Here is a 13,529-nt window from a genome sequence, read left to right on the forward strand (position 1 = left end):
GACCTCATTCCTCGTCATCCCACCAGGGGGAGCCGTGTGAGAGGTTTTTTTGAGGTTATCTATTGATCACTTTCCACCGTTTTTCCTCCTGGAGGCCTTCACCATCTGTGCAACTTTGATGGCGACTGCTGAAATTAAAAAACCAAGCTGTCGGCAAAGTTATTCTTGACTGTAGTCCAGAAAACAAAAAGAACAGCGGGGGAAAAAAATTATATATAGTCATGTGAAACAACAAGGAAATCCTCAGTTGTCACAGGCTTGTTTATAGATGCTTAAAGGTGAACTGCTGCCTTCAGGGATACATATCAAACGCAAGAACTTCAAAGACTTTTGTTGATTCGATTGAGTGTATCGTGTTGTGTTCCATATCGTCGCCATGCTCTTGCTTTCAAATAAAGACAGGCTCTCTTACTGATATTTCTCGCTAGAATAAATCGGAAAACAAAGCAGCGGGGTCTTTGTAGAAATTTAAATCCTTTTCAGTAGATGTTTGATATCCTCTGTGGCTTTGAAATACAACAGTAAGTAAATTGATATTTAGTAGATACTGAAGTTTAGGTGCACAGAGGACTGCAGTGAAAGACTGAAAATCCAAGTGCATCAACAATTGACATCACACCCAACTTTTTTGGCACTAAACTATACTGCTACCTAGTATTCTAAAGGAAATGGAGGTTTACAGTTCACAGACTGAAAACCACAAATGAGAAGTGGCCAGAGAACAGCACAGACACCTTTTGTTAGAAGTTCAAAGAAAGAGCAGTTTCACCGAAATGCAGCGCAGATAGCTTTCCCTATAACTCAGGCATGTGTTACAGTGAAAACCCAAAGTCAGCAGTTCAAAAGAAAGATGATGATAAAACAGAGCAGATGCACGAGTCATTAAAAATATATGTGAGCCAAGAGCAGAGAGGAAAGCATCGCAGTTAGGGGTACTTAACAAAATGGGTTCGTGGCTTTTGTTGTACAGTTTTTTTTTTTAAAGTAAATTTCATGTTCCATTCGGTGCTTTTTGGGTTTTCTGTGCACTGTTGCATTTTCTTGGCGTGACAAGTTTTATGGCTCTTACGAAGAGTTAAGGTTGTCACATAGAAAAACGAGTAGATGCATGTTACACTTCTGCTAGATCTTACCGTATGTAACTCTTTCTGATGGTGGACAAGTAGAGAATAGTCATAGTAAGTGAACAGGGGGCAGATTTGAATTTGTTAACATTAGCAATCATAAGCTAGTGGTTACAGGTGAGGATGTAGCAGCAAAACCCCTGAGTGTAGGACTGATAAATCCAGCTTTTCATTTCTAAGAAGAACAATGTTTTTTTCTCCTTTCAAAAGTAACATAGTTCTGCAAGCAATGCATGCACAACACATTCCAGTGTATTGTAGAGCAGGCTTAGCGTTACACCAAACATCATTACAGGCCAGTTAATAAACCCGCACACCTTAAAGGAGACATCAGCCTCACATGTCTCATTACATACCAGCCAGAAGACACAGAGATCAGTGGATGAATCCAGAGGGAAGGTGAGGTGTGGTACTGTACGTTTCGTGGAAGCAGGCTGCTTTCTGTCCCACATGCCTTGCCTGAAGTGAAGACCCACATACCCTTTTTACCAGTAAGGTCATCAGTGTTACTTAAATACACCGCAGGACACAGCCTATACTCTGCTATTAGCGTGACTTGTATTTGAAATGGCAACGGCTGGATAGATCCCATTCTCTTCCTTGACTGGTTTATGCCACCGTCTTACTTTCTTGTGACTGTAAAGCAGAGCACATGCTATCACAGATACTTCTTCATCTGAATGCAGATGCCAGATTAAGGATAAATTTGGATTTCTGTAGGTGTTTGCTAAAGCCTGACCAATACAGAAGCGCCAGGTATCCCTCGGATTAGCTTATCAAAAAGTCATGACAAAGATACTGCGTATGCACTGAAGGAAGAGTGTTTTACAGCCCAACTACTGTAGAACTGCACCAGTATCTGCACAGCTGCAGCTGCCGATACGCTGCTCTGCCAGTTCCCACTCTGCAGAGACCTGTAAACTATGGAGGCAAATATTAATGATGCCATTTATACATTTTCAGCCATCATCTGTGCCAATATGGATATCAGTAACTGGTTATCAGCTGATAGTATTGGTTAGGCTCCTGTGTGCTGCATCCTCACTAAATGCAGTATGTGGCTCCCGTGTGTGAATGTGTGTTATTTGATACAAATGTGTTGCCCTACTTAATGGGGCTCAGCAGCTCAGCCTGACTACTTTTAAACTCTAAATATAACTCTAACACCCACAGGAGGAATCGAGAGTGGATTTGACTGACAGATTTGTCAACGGTAATGAATTTATCTCAGTTTTAACAACTTCTTAAACGTTTTTTGATTGCATTATCAAGTCAAGTCAGATTTGTTTGCTTTGTTCTTAGTGACAAGTGGGTTTTTAAGCAGTAAATAGATTCATGTATACGATGACACTATCCAATTATAGCCTCAAAAACACTTATTACCCCTGAATTTAGCATTTACAAGCAATGCATAAACACTAAAGGAAGCCATCATTATTAAAGGGCACATTGGGGATTTGCTGGAAGATTTATTTGTATTTGTATCAGTATTTCTTTGTTTATTTTATTAATCATTTTTGATATCTTCACTCTCTCTGACAATGCAGCAACCTCCAGCCACTGATTAAGGCCAGTTTACAGCACATTTATTAACAGTTTTAATCCCACCTGCAAACCATTTGAACATGCTAAAAAAAAATAGATTGTCAGGATTGTTTGTAATGTGTTTTACTAAGTGTGAGTGTTTATATACCACTCATAGATGCAAATTTTGGGGCTTAATGGTAACCAAACACCATGAATGGAAGCTGCTAGTATGCTTCTTGAAAACGGCTTGTTAAATGATCATAATGAGGACATCTGTAAAGGGACACTGATTCCATCTCGGTCTACCACCGTTGCTGCTTAAATTGCCCCCAAAAAATGTGCAGTAAGGCGGCTCCGAGCTCAAGCCTGAGTGGAAGGAATGACGAGGGCGATATGTAACTTTGCCAGAATTGCTAGTTAATCACATGAAAGCTTAAAAGCTTAATTCTGAGAATCAATCCATTCCTTCAGTCAAACTACCAAGCCTTTGCTCGTTTTCATTTTAATTTGTAAAATTATTAATTAGTTCATTTCCAGACTAAGCCATTAATAAACATCACTTTAGGCTCTGCTAACCTGTAATGAGCTTTTTTGATTATTTCTGTCATTTAATACCGAATGATTAATCTGAAAAAATGACTGATAATGAAAACAAACAACATATTTCTGCTTATTTTTGACTTAATGGTACAAAATGTGGCCTACAAAGCCTTGGAATATCTCTGCCCTTCCAAATGTCACCGCTGTGCCATGTGACCTCATATTAAGCATGCCTTTGGGGGAGTTAACAGTGACATTTACAAAAAATTTTGGCAGGGTTCACTCATGTAAAATTGCTCACTATCATATTTTTGAACAGCTTTTTGATAAGGACAATATTTTCTGAGGGCCATTGAAGGTCTTTTAGGAAATGTCATTTATGCTGACCTAAAAAGGTGCTGTTTGTCCTATCAGCCTTTAATTTGCCTTAGCAGAATAAGCTGAGTAAGCAAAGCACTTCAAAGCTTGAAACACTGTAATATACATTCTTTTTTCATCTTTATATTCTGCAGCGGCAAGGATTTAAACGCTTATATATAGAGCCCTAAAAGCCTAAATCTATTCTAGTCACAATGTGAGATGATTAATGTATTTTGTGTTGTCAGGACTACTATTCCCCTGTGAATACATAGGGTTAGGGTTGACATAGAAGTCATCAGTACATTTATTTAGAGCTGTTCCAATCTATACTTTTATACTAAAGGGACTGAAATCATACTCTCTCCATCACTTACTATGAGCATTTGGTTTCCACATGAACACAGACTTTTTTTTTTATGTGGGATCTAAGAGATTCACCAGTAAGAAACACATTAAACTACAGCACTGTTTTCTTTACCGTTTGGCTGCATTTTTGAAAATATTTGTCTAAATGTCTAAACTTGCATTCCAATAAGCAAAAAACATATTGCACTGATTCTCTTAACATCTTGGATCTGTTTAATGTGGAGCCACACGGAGGAAGGCATTCCCTCAATCATACACTACACTGAAATGAAACCAAGACGAGCAAATTACTGGTATTAGAGTGGCTTATTTTACCGAAGAGTGTTAGTGTGAGGTCATCGCCAGCTGACTTCTCACCTAAATGGTCCCACATCTTAGAAAATGTTCCCCGTGGTGATCATTAAAATTTCATCTCACCTGAACACCAAAGTTTGTTGCTTCCTCGCTCTCTTTCCTGTTAGACTGCTAACATGTTAAAGAGAGGTATTTTGTACATCTACTGTGCAATTTTACACTCTAATCAGAAGAGTAGTGACTTTCAAGTTTCATCGACCTCAAAGAATGAGCGTGATGTCTCCGTCTCGTGGCTCCAGTCCAATTGTGGTCTCCTTTTATCTTGCCAGTCACCCACTGTTTGACAAAACCATTGATTGAACTCCCTCTTGCTCCTATAATGAGATGTATTTTAAGAGCTATGCTTTTTGATCTCTCAAGACATTTTTATCTACATGATCCAGTCTCTTGGTCTAAGGATCAGCAGCTTTTCAACATCTAGGCTTCCCATCGGTTCAGTTCAGTGTATTTAGAGTTGTTTGCAGTGGTACGATGGAAACTAAGCTCTCTTTATCGGCTCCGAGCTGACTAAAAGCATGTAGTATTCAAGAACTTGAATCAAAGCTGATTAAACGGAGACAGGTTTTGTGTGAAAGCCAAAACTAAAAATATTGGTAATCAAGGATCTAATTGTACTGTAAAGAAAAAGCAGACTGGTAATGTAGGCAGGTTTTCGACATAATTGATAGGCGAGAGACCGCAGTTCAACATCCCCTGTAAACAATCAACAATCCGTTTCCTGTTGTGCATATTCATCATTTTCAGGCTCATAATGAAAGGCAGATGACGCAAGAGCGTTATTGCTTAGGAACCTCAAACACTGTACGCGACTGTGAACTCTGACCAATTTCTAAGCACGTTCATACATCCAGCAGTCTCAATATCAGCTTTGCTTTTACAACCACTCTGTGAGCTCCCAGCAACACCAGATAACCCAATAAACGCCCACGAGTGGAATTCATTGTGCAGGTGTGTGGCTTGGCCTTGTTCCGAGAAGTGGCAGACGTTTGACAAATCTGCAGATTGATCATAAGCTTTAGCAAAGTTGCACTGAAAATTAATCTTTGTGTTTACAAGACTAACACAAAACAGTATTGGCTGCATGTTGCTGCCTGAAATATTAATTGCACATGTTGGCAGTGAGAGTAAACCGCACAACACTTTGAAATGGGACTACATGAGGAATTCCTTTTGGTATTTCTCTAAAAAAAAATGAATTTGTTGTGATCATTATATAACTGATTAGTTGATATGGGCGGGGAGCCAAGAGCTGAAAATCTATTTTGCCTCCATGGCTCCATTTTTTCCCCCCACAGATTTCTGTCCTCTAATAGTTGTTCTTTGGACCCAGGTCATACTTGATAAGGCTGCCAGCTAAATGTACAAGATTATCTTTTCACTGGAAGTAATAGCGATGAGTCTAGCTATGTTGGAAGCAAAGTCACTCTACAAATAGCAATATGATGGCTTAGCAGCCAATGAACTCCTCTGTTGGGGTGGCAGAATTATGTTGTATGTTTTTTTCCCCTCCACCACAAATATAAGGAAGCTTATAGGTTCATGCTCTTGGTATTAACAGAGGGATTAGCGAGGAGGCTTCTGGGAGGCTCAAGTCCATGTGGCACAAAGCCGCAATCTCCTCATTGTTGAGATATCCACTTGATGTAACACAATTAGCTATTTATTTGAAAAGCACTGAGGTCTTTTAGAAGCAAGATGGCAGCAGATTTCAGTCATTCTTTATGCGTTGCATCTAACCTGTTGTGTCTGTGCACGGTCGTGTGTGAGACAATTGTTAGTCTCTTCTGATCTGGACCAAAACAAATCTGCTGATAAGAAGCAGCTGAGTCTGCCACTGCAAGATGCTGCTCCGATAAACTGTGAAATTGGACAAATTAGCTGTATGAGCTAGCAAGCCTTGCTGCTCCTACTGTGTCCAACTAAATGAAAATAGTGTGACTTATGTACAGTTGATTATCAACAACATACTATAATTGAAACAGCCCATTAGACCTCAGATTTTGTCCTACTTGTATACTTGTACTCCACTCGAATTCAGTGGGAAATGTTACTTTTCACATTAGGACCCAAAGAACCCAAACAAGTCCCAACAATTTAAGCAACCCGAGCATTTCCTCGTCTGCGGTGGAGGTTTGTCAGTTCACAAGCTTCCTGCAGTCACAGACTCAGGTGCCTCTTATTGGCTAATTTGTTTTGGTACATAAAAAACACAATATAATCTTATAAATGCTGATGATGCTGAAGATGAGACCAGTGGTTTCTACCCTTCATGACTTGTGACTTATGAGCAGTGGTGGTGGGACGTGGTCTGTTGTCATGTTTCAGATGTCTGTGATGCTACAAAACTCAACTTCTCAGAGGCCTTCAACTATTCTACCCTTCAAGGCCCAGAGATATAAAACTCTGCAGTGTTTCACAAAAGGGCAAAGTCCAAATTAAAGAAATAATACAAATGTATGCATGGTTTATCTTGGCTCTCTGGAGCAGATCCTAGTTGGGGGTCAACTGGGTTAAACTACTTCATTATGACACAAGATTAGCTCCACCACGAGCAGCTACGACAGTAAAATTCTGCTTATAACACTGATGCATCAGTATTAACTATCTAATAATGTAACACTGTTTCAGTTACATGAGCCGGTTTCTCTGCAGACTGAGAACTGTTAAATAGATATTTTGAGTATATTCAACTGATAATAGTATTTTTACATTGTGATCTCGCTTTTACTTTACTAAAGGATCTGGGCGCCTCTTCCACCACTGACACATCTCATGTTTCTTTAGTACCGCACTGAACTGCAGATGATGGGAGAAAATGGGAGAGTCAATTTCTCAGAAAAACAGACGCATTTGGTATTGCGTTATAGTTACCTTAACAGAAACTTGGAGTTTTTTTTATTAGTTCCTTCCTCTTTCTCATATGATCTCAGACAGCAGAGTTTATTTGTACTTAAAACATTTACAGTAAATCAAGAAGGGGAAGCACACAGTCACGCCCACTTATTCCACCACTCCACCACCTCCCAACTCCTCTCTCTCCTCATTCAGCTCTTCAAAGCGCTGCTGACAGCATTGAGAGCAGCTCTTGTCTACGCTGCCCATGTTTGTGCTCTCTGACGACACAAGCACTCTGACACTTTGTTCATAACAGCCGTGTCAATTGAGCTTCAAAGTGGCCTTTCCTGATGAGCACAAAGCAGAGGGGCACAGTGATGACCAGTTTATTTTCTGAGTAATATCACGCTGAGGTATGGTGGCTCATATCAGAGTGGAAGCAGGTTTCTGAAGTCCAACACTTTTATTATTTTATTATTTATTATTTTTTAATTAAAAGATTTAATTAATATGAATTCATACAAGAACAATTTGTGGTCTTTTCCACTCTCTCTATTTAGCCTGTGGTATATTTAAGAGGACTACCAGCAAGGGCAAAATGCTTTATGTATTTTGGTGAAATAAAAAATTGAGAGTGGAAAAAAAATCCCCAATGACTGTTTGGATGAGGAGAGAGGAGCCTGCATCATTTTGTTTCTGATATTTGGTGCCTGATAAATTGGCACACCAATAAATCTTCGACTCCTTACTTGTATAATGTATGATTCTGTTCCTGCTGCTTCAGTAACCACACAGACTGCTGCTCCGTGGGCTTTTCTCTGTACCGCACCGCTGTGCGTCTGAACCATGTCCTTGCTCTGTTTTGTCAGTTCTTCCACAAATATCATCCTGTTGCATCAGCATTGTCTGACTTCATTCCCCGTGTCCCAAACTCTGACAAGCACCTCAGGGTTGTGGGTCTGCTGCTGCCATTCACAACCTGTTTTCACACCACTCAACCTGTCCGACGCTGCTGGGAAAATCCCTGATTTCCCTTTTACACACATGCCAGCAGCACCTTCCTGGAACCTTCATCTTTGTATATTCATAAGCACACATAACATAATGGGGAGAATGAATGTCATGTTTGTTGCCACAAGGCTCGTCAGCCGTTACTGTGTGGACCTGTGTTCTTTGTTATGGTCCTGAATGAGCAGTACTACTACTACCAGTATACTATTGGTACTAGTCCTGCAAATTCTATCTTCTATCTAGCCAAATATATGCATCAGTACCACACACATATAACTATGTACTTTCTTTCTTTCTTTCTTGCAGTTCAAGTTATTAACTAAATGGGAATATCGGCCTTGCCTGCTTTATATTATACATTTGATCCCATGTGTATGACTTTCCTTTGGCAGTGGAGACAACTTTAACTGAATAATGTGAAAAATAACATTCTGTCCCTGATATCATTTTAGAAGATAAGAAAAAGTAAAATATGGATTGTGAAGGTACAAAATGAGACCCTGTCTACATTTCTCTTTTGATTTGCTCCTCTGTCTCTTGCCAAGGGTGAATTATCTGTCTAATTGGCTGTCCTGCAGTGATAAAATATCACCAAGTGTTACAGTAGAGGTTGTGCTCAAATGGCATCTTAGAAAATCCCTGATGTCATTCTGTAAAATTCTGTAAAACCAGCTGTCACAGTGGAGAACACCAGCTTGCATAATATGATGTGATCATGCAAATTCTTATTTGGAATCCAAATGTGTTGATTGCAGACAGAAACACACGTTGCCTGAAACTCAAACATTTCCTTCAACTTAGAAGGGGCTTGGAGGCATGTAGGAAGTTGAAAAAAATGGTTTTAAATAAGATCAATAGCAGGAGTAAGAAGTGACTGACACGGCAAAGGAGACAAACATCTAATAAGGAGCAACGTCAGACGGTAACAAAATATCCAAAACTCCCACATGAGAATCAAGTGTTTAAGCTCAAGTGAAAGTGCCTCAGACTGATTTACATACATTAAGCAACATCAAAAGGACTCTTTGTACACCTCTGAGTCATTACGACTTCAAACGCTCATTTTTCTCACTTTGTGAAATTAACCATGACTACCTGCGCTTTGACCTGCTTCACCTGTTCAAGAGAAACTTGACTCTTTTGTTAAAATATTAGGTGGTAAACACAAAAAGGGGCACTAATCTCTAACATCCCTGGCTGCTGGTCTTACAATGAGACTCATCAGTCTTCTCTGAATGAAGCACTAGTCATGGCTTTTTATTACTGTGTACAGTATATGGCTATCCAAACAACAGGCCTCTGTTTGGATAACCATATAGCTGGCCCCGCTGCCTTCACCACATGTTGGGGAGGGAGGGACCGCTCCGGCAACAGGTCATCTCTTTTGTGTCAAATGCCTTTTCTCTCCTTCACATAATAAAGAGGCGTCCACGTAGAAGCAGTGGGAATGGATAACTAAAAATGATTTAATAACCTACAATCAGACAGTCCTGCAGAGACCCTCCGCGCCACTCAAATTGCAAAAAGGCCAGTTGTTACCACGGAAACCATGTGTGGCGAGCGTGGGAGATAAATTGCAGCAGTATCTCCCTAATAATAATTTCTATTATCTGTGCTGGATGTTTAGATTATCATGTAAATAGGGGGACGTGCCAGGCGACAGCAGGTAGGAACTGAAGGCTGGTGAAAAGAGGAGATCAAATAAAAAAGTTGAGCAATCACCACATGTGGGTGTGCCAAGAAGCACGCAGTGGAATACGGTAAGCCACAATTACTCCTTTTTCAAGGTAGCTGCTTTACAAAAATATCACACTTGTGAATTGACAAACCACAAAGACACACAGACGAGGAGGAAGTCTTCAGCTTGCCTAAATTGGCGGCACTTCTTTGATTTCGTCACATTCCTCTGGAGGACAGTATAAAAAACGTCTCCTCTGTTTTGTCACTGGACTGTGAGAGTTGAGCTTCTTTCATACATGTTCACTTTTTGTTTTCAGCTCATGCAGGGTAAGAAGCTCGCTTTTCGTGTGTTGTCTTTGTATTTATTTTTCAGATTCTACCATTTTCCGTCATTGCTTATCTTGTATGTCCTTTGTAATGAGATGCACAAATTAGATACAGATATTGTTTTGATGACAACAGCGTGCTGTGAATCCGTGCCAGCTAAAGCTATGGGACACTCATTTCCCCAGTGTAGTTAAGTCATTATGTTTATGAGGGTCATCATTATCACAACATGTCCAGGATTTGTGCATATACTGAGAGCAGGGTCTGGGAGTTAATGATAAAGGCATCGTAGTACTGTATTTACGATGCAGACGAAGCAATAACACAGTATTACGGTTTGTATACAAACCCATGTGCCAGACCAAAACAGTGGCTCCTCATTAAGAGATAATTCAGCTGAACAATAATTTCTGAAGTAGGGATACAGCAAGAAATTAAGAGAGAATACAGAAAAAAAAAGGAATTAGAGTTTATCTCTGGCTTCCTCCTGTGGTCTTTCAGCTTGTAGACTCGAATTTAATGTATAAAAAGTATAGCAGTGCTCTCTTAAACCAAGTGTCAAATGGACAGTAGGTCAAAATACTGTGCTGTGTAGTGTGGTAATCTCTTTCCATTCTCTCTTATCAGTAGAGCTCAAAGCACTCGAGGAAACGATGAGCGTTGGTTTATCGGCGGGGACAGGAAAACCACGCTGTCTCCCCGGGTTTGTTCCAGGCCGTTGACCCAATAAGAAGCCTTCGTCTCCCGCGGTTCTGACTGGCTGACATCAAACCTCCCTGTGCTGCGGTGTATTCATTCTCTCCAGAGTCAAGGACATTATGTGACACATCTCGATCCCTGACTGACTGGCTGACTGGCTGACTTACAGCAAGGCCACCATGCAGGAGTGCCACACTGGACTATGTCTGTCTGTCTACATCATTACCTTTGTGCTGGGCTTCCCGGCCAACGTCCTCGCCTTCTACACTTTCTGCAAGAAAGTGAGGCAGAAACCCACACCGATTGACATCCTGCTCCTGAACCTCACCATCTCTGACCTCCTCTTTCTCCTCTTCCTGCCCTTCAAGATGCAGGAAGTGATGAACAACATGCTCTGGGAAATGCCCTACCCCCTCTGCCCGCTGTCTGGCTTCATCTTCTACATGACCATCTACAACAGCACCTTCTTCCTCACGGCGGTCAGCGTAGAGCGCTACCTGGGCGTGGCCTTCCCTATCCAGCACACTCTGAAACGGCGACCTGCGTACGCTGTCGCCGCCAGCATCTTCTTCTGGATTTTCTCCTTCATCAACCTGAGCATTGTGTTCATCGTGCCCTTTATCACCCCTGGACACCCTCCGAATACCACCTCAGACCAAAATGACTCGGCCAGCTCTGCCAAGTTGGAGGTGTGTTATGAAAATTTCACGGAGGCTCAGCTGAGCGTTCTCCTGCCAGTGCGTCTGGAGCTCTGTGTGGTACTTTTCTGCATTCCTTTCCTGATTTGCAGTTTCTGCTACATCAACTTCATCAGAATTCTGTCCAAGTTGCAGCACATTGGCCGACGCCGGCGCCTGCGGGCCATTGGCATGGCTTTAGGAACACTGCTGGTGTTCGCTTTATGTTTTGGCCCCTATAACATCTCGCATATTGTTGGTATTATCACATGGAGAAGTCCCGACTGGAGAGACAAGGCCCTACTGTGCAGCACCTTTAATGCTTGTCTAGACCCTCTTATTTTCTACTTCTCCTCCTCCGCTGTGAGAGGGACTGTGGGTAGTGTGATGGAAGGGGTTAAGAGTCGTCTAAACAGGTGCATGTCCTGTCACATGCTCTGGGCCTTGTGGGGGGCAATTAACAAGACTGCAACAGATAAGGAACACAAACAAGAGGAGATCAATGCTATCTAAGCTGACTGAAAGGACGCTGTGAGCTGCTGCCTTCACTAATTTGTTATTTCTTCATCCCTGGAAGCAGGAAATTAATACCATGTGTATGTTTTTACACATAAGAAAACGACACAGTGCCGTGACTCTCGGTCGAACTGCATATTTGAAAACAAGACAAGATAAGATATGCTCGGACTGTCTTGGTGGGCCTCTCAGTTTTTTTTTTTCTGCAGTGTCAAGTGTAAAGCCACAGAGACGGGCTAACATTCAAATGAAACACAAATGAACATTGTTACATTACGTCAGGACGTCACAGGAGGTCCACGAATCCAGTTGCAGGTGCTGCGGAGGTCCGCGGCAGAGACGGCAACAAAATGGATATCTGAGCAACAGCTTCGGACGTCATCTCTGCGCAATAGGAGATAAAGCTCTCCTACCAGCTTTGGCCATATGCAGGAGGTGTCACCTGTTTGTGACAGCATGCTCATTATACCAGATGTTGTGGTTAAAAAAGAGAACTGTGAAGTGTGACGTGTGAAAGAAGAATCAACCTTGCAGCAGCCTGCATAGTGTGCAGCTGACATACAGTTTGCTTTTCATGTGAATATATATTTGTGTATATTGCCTCACGTGGCTATAAGCACTCTTGTGCAGATTTTAATTTTCTCAGTTTTGTGTTAATCCTTTGATTTGATTAATAAAAGTTATATGTCATATGACATGCAAATCCATATTTAAACCATATCTGGTACTAAAGTAACATTCATTTATGAATATATGTATAAAAACATGTAATGTGTCTGAGAGCTTTACAACAGGGTTACAAATATGTAGGACAAAATACAGAAGCACTATTTTCATACACAAATCATATATTTTACGCAAGTAATGCCTCATAACTTCTTTTGTAAAGCAGTCAGGTAACAAGTGATCTTCTCTGAATCTGAATCTGAGTGATCTGTATGCGTCTGTGTGTGCGTGTGTGTCTATACATGTGTGTGAGCAGACAATCCACAGGTACACTGTTTTCATGTGCAAATGATATAACAATACATTTACGTCATTCGTGACAAGAGATTGTTTTGCATGAGCAGCAGTCAGGTACAAGGTGATTGTGTTTGTGTGTGTAGACGTGAAGGAGGAGAGATAAGGAGTAATTTGTTTTTGACAGAGACAGGAACAAATGTGAATATTGCATGTGAATATTCCCCGTATTGCACTGATTTAGATGTGATCGCCAGATCAGTAGCCATGTTGTATGAAATGTATATATTTTCATATATAATGAAATTCATTAAAGCAATATGAAATAAAAAATGAGGATTAAGTATGAGCAATAGAGAGTTTATTGAACAGAAAAAAGCATGTTTTGACATCACTAATCTGGTTATGCCGTAGATACATCATCTTGCTCTAATTTTAATGGTCATTATTATCGGCACCATTTGGTGCTCTTGGCAGTGTGGGCAGGCCTGCATTTAAAATGAACTTCCAACATGTGAATCAAGATCTCACCCCGCACACTGCACGCGTAAAC

At 40.9% G+C, this 13,529-nt stretch overlaps 1 protein-coding gene across 1 annotated transcript; it reads left to right on the plus strand.

Annotated features, from left to right (window-relative positions):
* The first annotated feature begins 11,002 nt into the window (after positions 1 to 11,002).
* On the plus strand, positions 11,003 to 12,037 carry LOC139205532 (free fatty acid receptor 2). Its single transcript, XM_070835780.1, has one exon. The coding sequence runs from the start codon at positions 11,003 to 11,005 to the stop codon at positions 12,011 to 12,013; it is 1,011 nt and encodes a 336-aa protein (XP_070691881.1). The 3' UTR covers positions 12,014 to 12,037.
* Positions 12,038 to 13,529: the final 1,492 nt, after the last annotated feature.

The sequence above is a fragment of the Pempheris klunzingeri genome, chromosome 8, assembly GCF_042242105.1.
Source record: "Pempheris klunzingeri isolate RE-2024b chromosome 8, fPemKlu1.hap1, whole genome shotgun sequence".
Classification (NCBI taxonomy): Eukaryota; Metazoa; Chordata; class Actinopteri; order Acropomatiformes; family Pempheridae; genus Pempheris; species Pempheris klunzingeri.

Coding starts and splice junctions, on each gene's coding strand:
- LOC139205532 (XM_070835780.1), top strand. CDS start 11,003: ATGCAGGAGTGCCACACTGGACTATGTCTGTCTGTCTACATCATTACC.